Raw genomic sequence first — 18,061 nt, 5'->3', positions numbered from 1 at the left:
CCTCTTTATCTTATATGAACTGAGAGCTGATTTGATGAGATAACCACCTGTCCAGTGACCTTGCAGGGTGGTCTAATCCCTCCTGTAAACTAGTACAGATGGGCTTTAAAATGATTTTAAGAATGCTCAGAACCTGATTTGAATGAACGGCATTTTGACATAGAAAAATAAAAATGGCAATTAAGTTTAATAAATACCTAATTGCGTACTAAAAAGACCAAACTGGCAACGGGACGCATAATTTTGATCCTTGCAAATGCATAAAATGGTATGTTTGACATTTAAGGTTGCTCCCCACCCCCCCCCCCCCGAAAAAAATAATAATAACAACAACAAAAAATGAATAAAACAAAAACAAATTTGAACCTGCCTCTACTCCAGAAAAGCAATCGAGGACAACCAAACAATTTTTGTTTGGCCTTATTCAAAAAGACGGTGGTCTGGTACTATCACCTCTCTAGTTGCTGTAAATAAGCATTATTTAATGATGAGAGGAAAAGGGGACACTTATCGAAACGGATAAGACAAATTAACAAAAAGAAAAGGAGCACGTCGTATCAAAGTTCATGTCACATTGCACCCTCTATATTGCTCCCTTCATCCTCTCTTCCTGTCTCTCTCTCTAACCCACCACTTCTCTCTCCCCCCCCCCCCCCCCCCCCCACCTGAGGGTACGCATATGCGTGTTCCCTCCTTTTGAAAACACTACGAGTCCGGTGTGTAAAACGGGCTTTTGTGTACTACGAGCCGGACTTTGATGCGTGAAAAGTACTCACGCATGGTATCCCTCCGATCACGGAGTGGGGGGGGGGGGGGGCGGGTCAGTTCTTCTCTCTCACTGTGTCTCTTTCCCTAAACCACCCCTCCCCCCCCCCCCCCCCTCTGTCTCTCTATCTGTACGGCCCGCTCTATTCACCCCTCCCTAACCCGCACTCTCTCTCTCTCCCTAACCGACCCCTCTCTCTCTCCCTCTCCCTAACCCACCCCTCTCTCTCTCTCTCTCTCTCCTAGTCTCCCTAACCCACCTTCCCTCTCTCGACCCTTCTGTCTTCCTAACCAACACTGTCTCTCCCCCTCACACAATCTGTTTCTTTCCCTAACCCACCCCCTCAGCCCTCTCTCTCTCCCTAACCCACCCTACCTCTCTCGACCCCTTGTCACCCTAATCAGGGAGGTGTTTTAACTCTCATATCCCTGCCCTAACCCAACCCTTTCTCTCGACCCGTATCCCTAACCCATTCCTTTCTATCCCTCTCTCTCTCTTTCCATGACCCATCCCTCTCTCCCTCTCTCTCTCCCTTACCCATCACTCCCTCTATCTCTCTCCCTAACCAACCCTCTCTCTCGATCCCTCGGTCTCCCAAACCCACTCCTTTCTCTCTCTCCCTCTCTCTCCTTAACCAATCCCCCCTCTCTCTCTCCCTAAATAACATACTCCTTTCTCTCCCTTACCCACCCCTCTCTGTCTCTTTCCCTAACTCATCCCCCCCCCCTCTCTCTCTCTCTCAACCTAACTCAATAACATTTGTACACAGTGTAAAAATAAAAGATATTTATTTTATAAAACAGAAAAGTAGCAATGAAATTAATACTTTGTTACAAAGTTCAAAGATGCATTTCTCAAGGATTTAAGGAATCAAAATTAATAGAAAATTTACACGACTTTTGATACAAGTAATAGACCTAAACAGGATACTTTACAGTAAAACAATCACCAAAACATGTTTTGATCTTGACGCAAGGGGTTCCATGTGGCTAAACTATCTTCAAATAATTATGAGCTTTCAAAATTAATATTACAACATTAATGCTTTCTCAGTGAACAGTAAAATGTCTTGTTGAGGAGACTACCAGTACTTGTTTTTTTAGGCGTGGTTTTGTTAGTTTCAGTATTTTTAATTTCTTTAAAAAAATTACCCTGTTGAAAAAATCATGAATAAATGAATACATATTACTTAAAGCCCCATGTACTACTTGTAGCTACTTGCTCCCTCTATATAGAAAACAATGCCTAATCGGTGACCATTGGTCCCCCATGATTCTCTTATTCTTATGTAAATTGAGAGCTGAGTTGATGAGATAGCCACCTGTCAGTGACCACCCTGTTGGTTTAATCCCTCCTAGCCAAACTAGTACAGCCGGCCTTTAAAACAGACATAGAACACTCTCATAAAATAGGGCGCACATGAAACCCAAGTACAACTTGGGTTTAGTGCGAGCCCTATACCGTGTAAGTCAAAAAAAAGTTTACACCTCGAAAGTTGCTAATTATTTTAAAAATCTTCTATGAACAGTAAATTATTATACATCTTATGAAAGAGTGTTTTATCCCAACTCATTTGGTATCATTTTTTGTGTGGCATGTATTCATGCTTCGATGAACAGGAGGCATTGTTTGCAAGAGTGCAAAAATCGACTGCCAAAGTGATACCTACAGTAATTATGTTGGGATTAGCAGAGTGAGAGAATGAACTGAATGTATCAAATGAAATGCATTGCATTTGCTATTTGCAGAAGCAAAGTCACACACACACGCCCACAAATGTTCGTTTACATTTGATATTCATTATTTGATATATGTGTGGCATGATTAATTGTGTTGGGGATGTTATTTGGATCTGAAAAGTCCTACCGGTAATTAATACCCAAATCCCAATTGTTTTATTCAAACATCACATAAGCAACTTTGGCACAAGTTGATTTTTGCACTCTCCCAATCAATGCCTCCTGTTCATCTAACCATAAACACATACCACACAAAATGATACTAAATGATTCTGGATAAAACACTCTTTCATAAGATGTATACTTATTTACAGTTCATATATGATTTTTAAAATAATTAGCAATTTTCTAGGTGTAAACTTTTTTTTTGACTCACACTGTATACACAAGGTTTTATGTTATCCCAGGGGTCTCAGTCATGTAGAAATGCTGTAAGCATGCATGACCACCGGTTTTCTGGACACGTACCTCCTAAACGAGGATTTCTTCTCAAGCCAAAATACACACCCTTAACAGCTTTTTCACAAAAGTTTACTCATAAACAAGTATTGCAAAATTGTAACCCCTTTGAGTGAGCAATTTGAAGTGCGATAGGGATGGATTACCATATAAGTTGTTGACAATCATGTGAAATAAATCAAACTGCACTTTTTATGTGAAATTCACATTATAAAAATGTATTTCAATAACAGCAATAACATCAACCTCTACACTTCCAAATGGGTTAAATGCACAGCCATCAGCCCATCACAAGTCTTTTCTTGCAAAAAAAGAAGTACATTTCAAATTTGGTCTATACATGTATGTAGTGTATACAAGTACACAATATACAATGAACAGCTACTATTCTACTATTCAAAACAAAATATAAATGTATAGCAAGTCGGAGTCGGGTCTAGAAAAATAGCCCGAAACGCGTTACTCAGGATTTTGAAACGGTACTCTTTTCTTTAAAATGGACGTTTTTAAACCCCTTAACGCGGCACCGCGCAGACCCCATGACTTTTACAAGCTGATTGCCTGTCTGATTATCAAGACATTTATGGAAATCTAATTTTCAAAATACGTTATCCTAACGTTTTTTATAATTCTACAGTCTATTTGGGAAAATGAGTATGGTAAAACTAGTCACTCATAGATTATTACTCTTTTGAGGCACTTCTTGATCACTTTGAAGCCCAATATTTTTAGGGCATCAATTTCACATCATATCACAGACATTGCTAACGCTTAGGGCCATGCATCTCAGATTTAACATTGTTAAACGATGCCTTTAAAGGTAATACAAAGTTTTCGTATGGGGTCATGAATTTGGTTCAAATGAACATATTGGAAGCATATGCAGTCATCGTTGTCGCGGTTGAAATCAAGTCTAAAGTTGTGAAATTGTAAATAATAAACTCTTTATGTTTTATAGCTCCCTCTCAAGGTCAAGATATTAATTAAGCTATAAAACAATGTTTCTTGACTAAAATAGACCGATTAGCTATTCCAGTTTGGAAATTATATATTACACTACATATTCTGAGATTTTCATGGAGAAGTGTTTTAGGGGCTTAATTTTCCAAGGGGCATCCAAATACATCAAAATTGTAAAGAATCCCTATCCACCATATTTTCAAAAATTTCCCAAAACTTTGTATTACCTTTAAGAACGCTTTTCAGAGAAACCCTTTCTTACAGTGTGAAGTGTGTCTTTGTACGTGCTCAATGAGATTGCTTTTCTCACATTGGGTGCATTTATATGGCTTTTCTACTGTATGTGTTACTATATAATATATATGACAATTGAGTACACTTTTCATAGAAAATGTTTTCTTACAGTGTGAACATTCCATATGGTTTTTCTCCTCTGTGTAGTCATAGTGAGATGAGAATTAACTTTTCTGAGAAAATCCTTTATTACGATATCAACATTCATCAGGCTTTTCTCCTGTATGTGTTAGTATATGTTGATTGAGTACACTTTTCTGGGAAAATCCTTTCTTACAATAGCATCATTCATAGGGCTTTTCACCTGTGTGATTTAGGAGGTGTAGGGTAAGATGACTTTCCTTAGAAAATCCTTTCTTACAATAGCAACATTCATATGATTTTTCTCTTGTGTGTGTTCGTAGGTGTCTGATGAAATTACCTTTGCGAGAAAAACTTTTCTTACAGTGTGAACATTCATATGGCTTTTCTGATGTGTGCATTCGGAGATGACATTGAAGATTATTTTTCCAGGAAAATCCTTTCTTACAATAGCAACATTCATATGGCTTTTCTCCTGTGTGTGTTAGGAGGTGCTGGGTGAGATAGCTTTTCTGAGAATACCCTTTCTTACAGTGTGAACATTCATATGGCTTTTCTCCTGTATGTGTTAGTAGATGACAATTGAGTACGCTCTTCTGAGAAAATCTTTTCTTACAATGGCAACATTCATATGGCTTTTCTCCTGTGTGTGTTCGGAGATGACAGTGAAGAGTACTTTTCTGAGAAAATCCTTTCTTACAGTATGAACATTCATATGGCTTCTCTCCTGTGTGTATTAGTATATGTTGAGTGAGTATACTTTTCTGTGAAAATCCTTTCTTACAATAGCAACATTTATATGGCATTTCTCCTGTATGTGTTACTATATGACGATTGAGATCATTTTTCCGTGAAAATCCTTTCTTACAGTGTGAACATTCATATGGCTTTTCTCCTGCATGTATTAGTATATGTTGATTGAGTACATATTTCTGAGAAAATCCTTTCTTACAATAGCCACATTCATATGATTTTTCTCTTGTGTGTGTTCGTAGGTGTCTAATGAAATTACCTTTGTGAGAAAAACTTTTCTTACAGTGTGAACATTCATATGGCTTTTCCCCTGTGTGTGTTCGGAGGTGTTGGGCGAGATTTCTTTTCTCAGAAAACCCTTTATTACAGTGTGAACATTCATACGGCTTTTCTCCTGTGTGTGTTTGTAGGTGTCTAATGAAATTACCTTTGTGAGAAAAACTTTTCTTACAGTGTGAACATTCATATGGCTTTTCTCCTGTGTGTGTTATGAGGTGTTGAGTGAGAGCACTTTGCTGAGAAAACCCTTTCTTACAGTGTGAACATTCATATGGCTTTTCTCCTGTGTGTGTTTGTAGGTGTCTAATGAAATTACCTTTGTGAGAAAAACTTTTCTTACAATGTGAACATTCATATGGCTTTTCTCCTGCATATGGTCTAAAGTGGAGAAGGGGATGACTGGCCTGACATGATCTCTTACTGCAACATGGACACTGATGTAGCTTTTCTTCAGAATGTATCCTCAGATGAATGTCGGGTTGATCTTTTGTGGAAAACACCTTGCCGCAATGTGAGCAAAGATGAGATTTACCTCCACTGTTGATTGAGATTCCACGATCTATCGTCTCTTGTCCGTTGTCAACAATATCACCTGGTGGCGAGAAAGAGAAAGCTCATGTCATCGACAGCTCAGATACAGTGTAAGAAAGTACATGATTGTCCCATCACTTCAAATTGAGACAGAAGTTTTTGGATTATGTTCTGAACTTCTGAGAGAAAAATGTATATGGCAAAATGGGTGAATTGGTTCAAGCATGTTGAAATGATTTTTTTTTCTTCAAAATAAAAAGGACATTAATGTACATGTATTTACAATTTTTCCACTTACAGAGCAAAGGAAGAACCTTGGATTTTTTCTCGTACCCATCATGTTTGAAATGAAGAAACGAGGACCAGTGCGCAAGCACAGGATGGGAGATGCATTTATTGACTGTCAGCTGGTGAGACTGATAGATGCATACTAAAATTATTGACCTCTTAAGCTATGGTCACAAATCTGACCAGCGACCTACCGATCAGTAGCCTGCTCGGTCGCTGCTGGAATTTAGGCATCGCCCAGCAATTAGGTCGGTGCCCGGGCGGCGACCGCCCAGGCACTGAGCATATTTTGGACGTCGAGTGAAAAGTGAGCAGGCGCCACCCAAATTTTAACTCCGCGTTAAAACTTCAGCGGCAACCGAGCGATGCCCTAAAAACGAGCGGTGCCTGGGGGGCTGCGGCTCGGTGGCCGGGCAGCCGCCGGGCAGAATTGGTTAAATACTCGCCGCTCGGCTGCTGAGCAGGCTACTTTTGGGTAATGTGACCATAGCATAAGAAGGGAATTGAAATCCAGAATATTTAATGAAACTCACCTGTGAATTTTAGAACAAAATTTGATAAACTATATTCAAAAGATATATTTTTTCAAAGCTTTGATTGCATTTCATATAATTTTTTTTACTATTCCTCATGGATTAGCAGCTGTGTGCTGTCATGGCCACACCAGTCCATTGGTTTTGTGCATACCGGTAAATTTTTACAATTTTTCACTTTGGGTGATTTATAAAGCTGTTGATCTGACTTATTGAGAAATGTGTGCGAACCTATATTGGTCCAAAAATTTCATGAACAAGTAGGGCTGCATGATATTACAATAATATTTAAATATTGCGATACTGAAAAATCAATCAATAATCAATACTGGATTTTGTCAATATCCGATATATCGCCTTTGGTGGTTAAAAAAAAATTGTTATCCAATATCGCAATTTTAGAATGATTGAAGCTGTTCACTACTTTATTCTGACAGAAAATTATGAGAAAGACATACAATTATGTAACGACTTTCATCGCATGCTGTAGGTACCTGCCATGTGGGGAAACAAATCACATGTTTTATAAATATTTGTAAGAGGATTATTCTCTGGAAGATGATATATTGTGATAATCGAATAATGAAAATTGCAATATCGCATAACCCTATTAACAAGTACAGGGATTTCGTATTTTTCATTCAGAAATGCATTTCTGCAGATTTTTTTTTGTTCAAAAATTTAATGTAGTGCAGCATGACTTACACAGTTGCCAACTTACAAGTGCACAGCAAGTGTATTGTCCCTCTAGTTTTATTCCCATCCCACGCCACTGCAATCCAGTTACAGTAGTGTAGGAGTAGATATGTGTGTATTATTGTTATGATTAGTAGGATACTTTTTCAGAGGGCATAATTTTGTGACTCTGTAATAACTATTTAATAACTATTTCTTATATGGCGCTTTTCAGGACCTATCAAAGCGCTTTACAGATATATATATTATTACCCTGGTCATCGGATTCAGGCTTACCTGCACACAATGTATGCACATTCTCCACTCCCTGGGGAGCATTCCAGCCAGGCATCATTTTTACAAGCGCACACTTGCTAATCTAAGCACATTGGCTTTCGCATCCTACCGTCTCTCTTTTCTCACATACTCTCTTTCTTTGTTCTTTTCTCATCCCTCTTCTTCTTCTATCTCTATTTGTTCACATTCTCTCTTTCTTTGTTCTCTTCTCATCCTATCCCATTCTTCTCTTCCCCTATGCCTATTTATTAAAATGACACTTTTTTAATGACACATATTATCTATGTCTGTAATTTTCATTTAATATGTTGGCTTCTTACTTAATTTTGTTCTTCCTAATTTATTCATATGAAACCTTTTATATCATATATCTTTATGCTTGTTATTTTATTTGATGCAATAGTTTGTTATCTAAGTTTTGTATTTTATGCATGTATGTCATCTTCAACTCTTATCATGCCACAGGGCTAATCCCCATTGCAGATGTAAGACAGACATTGACGATATATGCTAATGAGCCTGCCTTAACTATTTTATATTGCTATTGGGATTGCTCGGCCAATGATTCTTTTTTGGAGCAAGCAGAAACGATAACATTTGTAACCCAATAATTGCACTTCTTTGAAGTGACACAGTGACAACAATATTTGACTGACACAACTAACATTTTTCTGGTGAAAATTGGTGAGGTCTTACCACTAAATACATCTTGCAATATGCACATATACTTTATCGTTTATTCGTTTTCATTATCGGTGTGGTCTGACCAGGCCTTTAAAAAACGTCATTGTACTATAGATTAAACCTACCTTCTGATGTAGGTTGTTCAGATTCCTTGTCTCCATCAGTACTTGACACAGGATTATGGGTTGTACTATCTACTTCATGATTGATTTTACCTGAAATAAATCATTAGTGTCGGATTATTTAAAATCAGTCTTTCATCATTAAATGTTAGTGCAGTCCTTCGAGTTCCATCTGTACGTGTACAAGGAGATCACAGCAAACAAAACATATTCATTGGTCCATTTCTACACTTACAAATACGGCAGTCACACCCTCAATGGAAAAGAATTAGTACCGGTAAGTTTAAAACTTCTGTGGAGGCGATTTATTAGGTATCTTTAGTATTCTTCATTTTGATGATCTGCAATGCACAATCACTTTGTGTTTAAAGGTATTACAAAGTTTTGGGACATTTTGAAATTGGGTGGATAGTGATTCTGTACAATTTTGATATATTTGGATGCCCCTGTGGATGTATTATAAGCACTAGAAAATTCAGCCCATAAAACACTTCTGATTTCGAGAAAAATTGAATATAGAAATTTACCGGTGCTCCCGGTAAATTTGGATAAATTTCAAAAGCGCCTACTGCGGTACAGTGGTAGCTGCGACCATCAAAATCTCAGAATATGTAGTTGTGATATATAATTTCCAAACAGGAATAACTAATCGGTCGATTTTAGTCAAGAAACATTGTTTTATACATGTAGCTTAATTAATATCTTGACCTTGAGAGGGAGCTATACAACATAAAGAGTTTATTATTTACAATTTCATGACTTTAGACTCGATTTCAACCGCGACAACGATCAATGAATATTGTAGGATCGCATATGCTTCCAATATGTTCATTTGAACCAAATTCATAACCCCATACCAAAACTTTGTATTACCTTTAATAGCTGATAATGTCAAGGGACTAGAGACTGCTAGAAGATTTGTGTTGGAAAACCAGAACAAGTGAATATGAATTATTCACATTGACTGTATCTTGATACATTTCATCAGGTAAATTCCCATCATTTTTAGCATCACTTGACAGATTGCTTCAAGATAGCCCAAGAGGCCTTGCACGGTCATGTCCTACAAATGATGGACATATGGTACTGTGGTTTGTAGAGTCTCAAGTACCTTGCGCACTAGTAATGCGTGAGCCATTCATCACGTGAGTCACAGAGCCACGCCGTATTCACGCTACTTCCTGCATCAGCATCTTGTAGCGTTTTACACGATCCCACATCTTCACCTCAGCCATTCATATTGTACGAAGGTGCGGTATGAATTCGTGAAACATTCATAGCGCTGTGTCCATTGACGAGGGGCAAGCTAGCTGAGCGTGGCGTGACATGCATCGACAAACTTGGTATCTAGTATTTGTCACTGTCCTGATCATTGAGCGATCGCGAGTACAAGATTTGTTGGCAAAAGTTCGAGTTCGGAGACGCCTATGTTCAAATTTGAATTACGATAGATTGTTTTTGAGTGTGTGTGTACATGTTTTTGGAGTACTGTTTTAAGCCTTCTTTCATAAACATGATTACATACATGTATGTCTTTATCAAAACGATTAAACGAAACCACTCATTTAAAGTTAACAATTAAACATTTAGCAAAAGAAACCTTAATGACTCGGGCATATTTTGTACACAGGTTTCAATGGAATATCAATTCAAGTAATACCTTCTAGACATGATGGAACACCTTCCTCTTCACTTTCTTCTGTAGGTTCTTGCTTGATGTTGATTTTGAGGGGTAACTGATTGATTTCCTCTCCAACTGTTGAAAAGGCCTCTGCTTCTTCCTTGATGAGAACTTCTATGACTGATGGAATGAATTCATTCATGGGTGACAGGTAATGAATGGCATTGCTATAAACCTCTTGCTTGATGAGAACTCCTTCAACAAATTGAATAGTTTCTGTTGAGCTTCTATTTGGAGTTGGCGTAGTATGTAAGGTCCAACTCTCTGCTTTTTGCCTAATGTGTTCTGGGACTGATGGGGCAGTTTCATCTACACTCTGTTCAGTATGTCGCAAAGATTTTGAGGTCTTACTTTCCATTTCTTGCTTGTTAGTATGTCCTAGGGTTGTTTCAATGCACATATCTACAGAATGCAGTGAACTCAAGGTCCTGCTCTGAACTTTTTGCTTGACATTATCTTCTGGGACTGACTGAAAACCTTCTGCTGCACTCATATCCATTGTTCTGAGAGGATTTGATGCCCCTCTGGGCCCTCTCTCTGCTACTTGCTTGATCATATCTTCTGGGACTGACTGAACACCTTCTGCTGCACTCCAAACCGTTGTTCTGAGAGGATTTGATGCCCCTCTCTCTGCTACTTGCTTGATCATATCTTCTGGGACTAAATGGGCACTTTCTGCTACACTTCTATATGTAGTTTGGTGATGATCAAGTGTCCCTCTCTCCATTTCTTGCTTGACTTCTGGGAATGACTGAACAGTCTCTGCAAGATTTGCAGGCTGCACTGAATTCAAAGTCCTCACATCTGCTTCTTGCTTTAAGCCTACATTCCCTAAAAATAGCGAGAAAACAAAGGTGTTTTACAGCATATTCTTGCAAAGGGAACAACATATGGAGATAATTAAGCAATGCTTTCTTGTGAGAAATCAATCATACTCTGAGCACTACCAATATCTTGAAAATGTATAGAAGTAGAACGTAATGGAAGAAGTAGTGGAAGTAGTACAATTAGTAATAGTAGTAGTAGAAGTAGTAGTAAAAGTAGTAGTAGTACAATTAGTAGTAGTAGTTAGTAGTAGTAGTAGTAGTAGTAGTAGTGGTGGTAGTGTTTTACACAGGTACACACACAAAAACAAACAAAAAGTTTTGATTTATGCCCCTCCACCTGGCGCTATGCCTGGCAATGTCTCCCAGCTCAGTAATCTGTGTGTTGACTTACCTCTCGGAAACTAGAACATCACTTAAATTTGTCATCTTGGTTGAAAGTAATTTTTCTAATAGATCTCAATATGTAGTTTATAATAACAATTCCTCCAATTTTCCTTCTATTCATTTCATATTCATATTTATTTCATTTCCAACAGAAAGGTAAACAAAGATATTACTTCTTTTTCAGGAAACTATACAAATAAATTTTGAACATAATAAAATTATTACAAGAAATTCTTAATTTCTGAGGAAATGGGGGGGGGGGATCCACTAAAAAGCAGTGCTTGTAGTTTGTGGATCCCCCAGAAAAAAATATAATTGTTTCAAATTTTGCCTACGAAGACTTAGAAAACACAAGACAATATTACAACACAACAGACAACCACAAAACGAACAAGGAGAAGTAAAACAGATAACAAGGAAAAGGGAAAAGGGTAAGAAGAAAGAAAGAAGCAGGGCAAATCATGACCGGAAAAAAGGTAGTTATAATGTTAATTTTGGGAAGGTAAGATCATAAGACCAAATAAATATTAAAATTAATCGAACAGATGATGAAGACCTAAATGAATTATTAAGATGATTACCAACTGTTATCAGATTATTCTTGTATATTACTATAAGATTTGAGCAAAAATGTCTTTAGATTTTGCTTGAAAGAATTAGGGATGGACTATTTTTAATACCTTCATTCAGAGAATTCCAAAATCTAGGACCATCATACATAAAAGACTTCTTCGCTAATAAAGTTCTGAAGAAAGGTAGGTGAGACTTGTTTGACCGTCTAGTTGGGTAATCATGAAATGACCGATTTAGGGGGAACATGGCATCAAATATATGTGAAAGGGTCTTTTTTGAATACTTATACATAAAATGTCCGAAGTGAAGTAGATACAGGTCATTTGTTTTTAATAGTCTGCCATTAACAAATAACGGGTCTGTGTGTGAGAGTGGAGCAGAATGGTAAATAATACGGAGAGACTTCTTTTGTAATAACAGTCTATTTAGTAGAGTTTGCTGTGAGTTGCCCCAAGCAAGTATCCCATAATTCAGATATGGTAAAATTAAAGATGAATAAAGCATGAGTAGGGATGATGTCGGAAAATGAAATTTAAGTTTGTTTATCATGCCAATATTCTGTGAAATGATCTTATTCCCCCCGAAAGTTTGTTATCAACAGTTATGCCTAAAAATTTAATGAATGAAACAACTTCCATGGGGGTATCGTCAAAAATGATATTCTTAGTAATAGAATTACTAAATAACATATATTTGGTTTTTTGGAGGTGAAGGCATACCTGCCAACCTGAGACAAGAGAAATTAGGAGTAAATTTTTCTGGATGGACTACGAGGTCGCAAACCACCGAAGGATTGGGGTAGTAGCCCGTAGATTGGGGGGGGGGGGGTACACAGGACTTTAGGGTCTATTTTTTTTTCTCTCCATTTTAATGGTGCAAATGGGCCTTTTCCTTCAACCTTTTCGCCCCACACATAAACAATTTTTGAAATATCAAAATGTGAACACTCACAAAACTACATGTTTCACTACCCACCTCAGTTAGGAGCCCTGTTTTGCAAAGGTAGAAAGATTCAGAATTACTGGCTACTGGAACCAACCAATCCAGCTGATGTACAAGGTTGAAATTGCACGAGCCTTGTCCTTAATTTCGCTGAAAGCTTTATGTTTCTTCGAGTTCATGTGTTTCTGAATGTCATTCATTCCCCCATGGTTGATACTGAAGTCGGCCGAACACACAATGCAAAATGTGTGTTGAAGTCCGAGTGCTGATTCTGCAACTGGAAATTGTTTCCCGTATTCTTTCTTATACTTCTGATTATGAACAGCACGAGTCTAACCCATTTTGTCGTTCAAAAATGGAGAAATCAACGAAGAAGAAGAATATAGTAGTAGTAATCCAAAATAAATCCGAGGAAGTCCGGTAAATAACAAGCTTCCACGATCGCAGTCATCGCTCAAGCATTGAAGAAAACACGCCAATATATACAATGTTTAAGCACGTGGGCTATACGCATGCAGTTACTATGCAATATCTTCTATGAGCGCGAGCGCGGATGTCGGCGTGATCTGGTTATCAGTGCTGTGTTATGCTTTAGTCTTATGCAACAGTCGTTTGTTTTAAAAAGTTTTGAGGCATGCACTCGGAATTCGGAGTTGGTATGAAAAATGCGGAGGAACTCCGCCTAAATCGGGGTGGTTGGCAGGTATGTGAAGGGATAGTTTGTTTGCTTTTATCCATTGGGTGACTTTTTCAAGTTCAGAATTTACAACATTGACTAGAGAATTTGAATTTCTATGGGAAAAAATAAACTAGAATCGTCTGCAAAAAGTATAAATGAAAGGACATCGGATGATTTACAATGTTCATTTATATAAACAATAAACAATAAAGGGCCCAACAAACTTCCCTGCGGTACTCTACAATTTACGTTTTGCATATTGGAAGTATGATCATTCAAGAATACATATTGTTGTTTATTGGATAAGTAACTCCTGAACCACTCCAAGGCCTTCCCATGAAGTTTGAACAATAAGATGTCATGATTGAGTGTGTCGAAGGCCTTGGAGAAGTCCAGGAAGATACCAACCAGGTGAGAGCAATTGTCTAAAGCATGCGCTACTTTGTCAATAAAATTCAATAAGGCATGTTCTGTATTATGTTTTTCTCTAAATCCAAACTGAAAGTTGGAAAAAATACTATGAGTTTTTAAAAAGTAAACAGTTCTACGATAAACAACTTTTTCTAGAATTTTCGACAAGGGAGATAAAGAGATCGGTCGATAATTACTGACTTTAGAGCTGGATATCTCCTATTTTATGGAACTTCTGGAGTCGGCAGATGGGTGAGTTGTCTTAGTGAAAGAAATTACTTTCTTTTAATCTTTAATTTATTATAAACAAATTAGTAATTAAAAAGTTAGATTTTGGCATTGGCCTCCCTACTATTAAAGGGGAAGTCCACCCTGAAATTAAGTTAGTTTTAATAGGAGTAGAAAAATGAGAGAAACAAGTCAGTGAAAGTTTGAGCAAATTCCGATTAAAAATAAGGAAGTTAGGATTTTTGAAGTTGTGATCAATCAAACACAAATTGGCAACTCTATGACGTATCATGCGAGCTCAACTTCCATTTGCTCAGTACTAAAAAAATCTAAAATTTTCATTTTCCCTCAAGAAACATTTCAACCATACATGCACCCTAAATATAATAATTGCAAATATGTTTCTATACTCTCCCTGCAAGGAACAAATATATATTCCGTCATCAATAACGAAGAAAACATGATTTTATGGAATATTATGCACGAAGCAAATGAAGGAGAGCTCGTATAATAAGTCACAGAGTTGCCAATTTGTATTTGATTGATCACTACTTCAATAATTCATAACTTTCTTATTTTCATTCAGAATTTGCTCAAACTTTCACTCACCTGATTTTCTTATTATTCTGCCTCTATCGAAACAAACTTATTTTGGGGGTGGACTTTCCCTTTAAAGCTACATTGTAAGACCCAATTGCAACCCTTCCTAAATTTTTGATGAAATAAGTTCCAAACCTAGTACTATATTGGCTTTCTCTCTCAGTTTTGTCCCTCCATGGCTCGATTTCAGGATTGCGGCTTGCAATTACCGTATCTGTGTTTGTACAGTGTGTACTTGTGCGACCGATTCAAGGCTAGCCTATGCCGAGTGAATGTACTTTCGCGCGAAGTTTTAAACTTAATGACACGCCCATCCCCTGGGGCCCGTCTATTCTAATTATGAACGTAATTTCGCGACACGAAATTGATTATTTCAAGGCTCTTATGGACGGATTGGCGTAGAAGGAACACCCAACTTTAGAGCTGGCTATCTCCTATTTTATGGAACTTCTGGAGTCGGCAGATGGGTGGGTTGTCTAATGCTACGTTTACACTATGTTCCCGGCGGCCACGGTAACCACGTTTCAGGCCACCGTGGACAAAACAGGATTGACGTGACACAACACGGGGGACCGTATGGGCAAACGTGACAGAACGTAATTGCCGTGGATACGGTGTCAGATTTTTAAACTGTCAAAAAATTTGCCACGGCAGTCACGGTGCGGATGAGAAACCTAGTAGGCCGTAGTAAAAACTTGGAGGTGGTCCGTAGTGGGACCGGATGCCCACACATTCCCCGGCATCTTATGGACTTTTCAAAATTCAAGTTTTGTCACGTTCTGACATGTTTAGTGCACGTTTTGTCACGGTTGCTTCACGGTTGCTGCGCATTTTGTCCCGTTTTGCCACAGTTTTCACGGCAGGCCAGGGTGTATGGTAGCCGTTTTGTCGCGTTTAATCACGGCGCATCCCGGCGTCTGAAGGTTTACGTTCTGGCACCCGTGGTAGAACGCGGGCCGAACCGTAGTGCGCCTTGGAGCCTCCGGGACTCAGCATCCCAGGGAATAATTTTCCTCAAATTTTTGATTAGCAATTTCAGCTGATGGATAAATATTTCAATGAAATTCTGTACATTTCTATGGAAGAAAACTGCTACCAAAAGATATTTTGTATAGCAGTCATGCAAAAATGCACAGCAAATTGCGATGCGATACCAGGAAAATTATTCCCTGCATCCCCTTCTCCCCACGGCCCGTCGCGGATACCGTGGTAGACCGTGAGAAAACTTGGCAAGACCTAACAAAACTTGAATACAGAGATAAAATGGTTCTTAATCCCACAGCACACCACGCTTCGGGGAAAGGGGGCTGCCGTGGCCGCTGGAAACATAGTGTAAACTTTCTTTTAAACTTTGTTTTATTATAAATATATTAGTAATTAAAAAGTTAGATTTTGGTATTGGCCTCCCTACTCATCTTTTTGTGGACATTTAATGAATATTTACTTCATTTTTGGTAGGTTTTAGTAGTATCTCCACGCCAGGCGCGGATCCAGGGGGGGGGGGGCCCGAGCGGAAGAGGACGTAGGAAGAAAAAGGAGCAGACAAAGAACATCTTTAAAATTCAGAGAAGGATTAAGAGTATAGAGAACGGTACAACGCATCGTTTTCTTTCTCTAATAATAAAACGTCAAAGCCTCGCGCAGGAGAGGAGGAGGGGGGGGGGGACTGAATTGAGACGAGGAATCAGAGGAGAGAATGGTAATACGAATCTTTAATTATTTAAAAGCTTATGCGCTTCGCGCGGGATGGAGGGGCAAATACCGATGATGATTATTTTCGAGAACGGTACAATCAATCGTCTTCTGCTCTAATGATTAAATGAAGATTAAAAGCTTCCGCGCTTTGCGCGGGAGGGGGGAACCTGAATTCAGACGAGGATCAAGAGTCGAGAACTGTACAACGATTCGTCTTCTTTCTCTAATAATTTAAAGAAACGTAGAAGCTTCCGCGCTTCGCGCAAGAGGGGGCGTGAGGGGCTGATTTTAGACAAGGATTAAGAGTCAAGAACTGTACAACAAATCGTTTTCTTTCTCTAATGATTTAATGAAACGTAAAAGGTTCAGCGCTTCGCGCGGGAGGGGGGGGGGGAACTGAAATCAGACGAGGATAAGGGTCGAGAACGGTACAACAAATCGTCTTCTTTCTTTAATAGTTTAATAAAACGTCAAAGCTTCCGCACTTCGCGCAGGAGGGGGAGGGGGGGGGGACAGAATTTAGACAAGGATTAAGAGTCGAGAAGTGTACAACGAATCGTCTTCTTTCTCTAATAATTTAATAAATCGTAAAATTTTCCGCGCTTTGCGCGGGAGGGGAAAAACTACATTCAGACGAGAATTATTTTTGAGAACGGTACAACGAATCGGCTTCTTTCTCTAATAATATAATGAAACGTCAAAGCCTGGGAGGGGGAAACTCGCCCCCCTTGCACCGACCCCCCCCCCCCCCCCCCCCCCCCCGCATTACGTCACTGTTGGTCACCATAACGTACCAATAATGGTTCGCATAATTTCAAATTTGGGCCCCCCCCCCCCCCTAAGAAATCCTGGATCCGCGCCTGCTCCACGCCGGAGTTACGGGTCATATTAAGGATAGGTTACTGAACAAGCGTCATCCACTCTACTAGCTCCAGCAAAGCATAGATCTAGTCATACTTGAGTCATTGCATGCATGCATTGCTAACTCCAGGGAGCTCCGACGCGATCGACGCCGAGTTACATAGAATCTATGTCTCTACTTACGTTCATTCTTGGGCTTAGTATGGAAGAAATTGCAGTTGCCATCAAATTCTTTGACAAATTAATTTGGGAACATTTGAATGCGATCTCCTCTCAGGTTGTTCACGAATCCGAGATAATTTAACTCGGTATTAGGCTATTCAGTATTTATCGCTCCTCGAAAACTGGCGACCATTAAGCCCACGACCAATGAGAGGAGGATAGTCACAAATAATGGGTCCTATAGTGTCTCTAAATCGTATAATGGAAAAGGAAAAGGAGATTGTTGCTCGTCTAGGCTGACGGTAGGTCTATATATAACAACAATAGGAAATCTAATCTCTTACTAGTATTTGGCTTTTAAAACTATCTCATGACAGTTTAACTAAATGATACGAAATCGCATGAGATGAAATATATGAAAAACGATGGAGCGACCAAGCGAGGATATGTCTGCAGGCGCGGATCCAGGATTTTCCAATAGGGGAGGGGGCCGGAAATTTGAAAATCGCGCAGACCGTTTTGGCAACTCGACATACCAATACTGACAAGGTCATAAG

At 38.8% G+C, this 18,061-nt stretch overlaps 1 protein-coding gene across 4 annotated transcripts; it reads right to left on the bottom strand.

The window, feature by feature from the left end:
• Nucleotides 1–4,062: 4,062 nt before the first annotated feature.
• On the bottom strand, nucleotides 4,063–17,812 carry LOC105438556 (zinc finger protein 2-like). Of its 4 annotated transcripts, XM_030991872.1 has the most exons (5): nucleotides 17,526–17,812; nucleotides 10,722–10,973; nucleotides 10,122–10,262; nucleotides 8,465–8,554; nucleotides 4,063–5,923 (listed from the first exon to the last, which is right to left on the bottom strand). In XM_030991872.1, exons 2-5 carry the CDS (start codon nucleotides 10,867–10,869, stop codon nucleotides 4,503–4,505), a joined length of 1,800 nt encoding a protein of 599 aa, XP_030847732.1. In that variant the 5' UTR covers nucleotides 10,870–10,973; nucleotides 17,526–17,812; the 3' UTR covers nucleotides 4,063–4,502. The 4 variants fall into 4 exon arrangements, with proteins under 4 accessions (XP_030847732.1, XP_030847729.1, XP_030847730.1 ...); XM_030991869.1 differs by having other exon boundaries at nucleotides 10,122–10,973; nucleotides 17,526–17,808; XM_030991870.1 differs by lacking the exon at nucleotides 17,526–17,812 and adding an exon at nucleotides 12,902–13,490 and having other exon boundaries at nucleotides 10,122–10,973.
• Between the last annotated feature and the right edge of the window lie 249 nt (nucleotides 17,813–18,061).

The sequence above is a fragment of the Strongylocentrotus purpuratus genome, unplaced genomic scaffold (genome assembly GCF_000002235.5).
Source record: "Strongylocentrotus purpuratus isolate Spur 01 unplaced genomic scaffold, Spur_5.0 spur5_scaffold_2, whole genome shotgun sequence".
Taxonomy (NCBI): domain Eukaryota; kingdom Metazoa; phylum Echinodermata; class Echinoidea; order Camarodonta; family Strongylocentrotidae; genus Strongylocentrotus; species Strongylocentrotus purpuratus.
The sequence above is the reverse complement of the archived record's forward strand: the minus strand, read 5'-3'. Positions and strand labels throughout refer to the sequence as shown.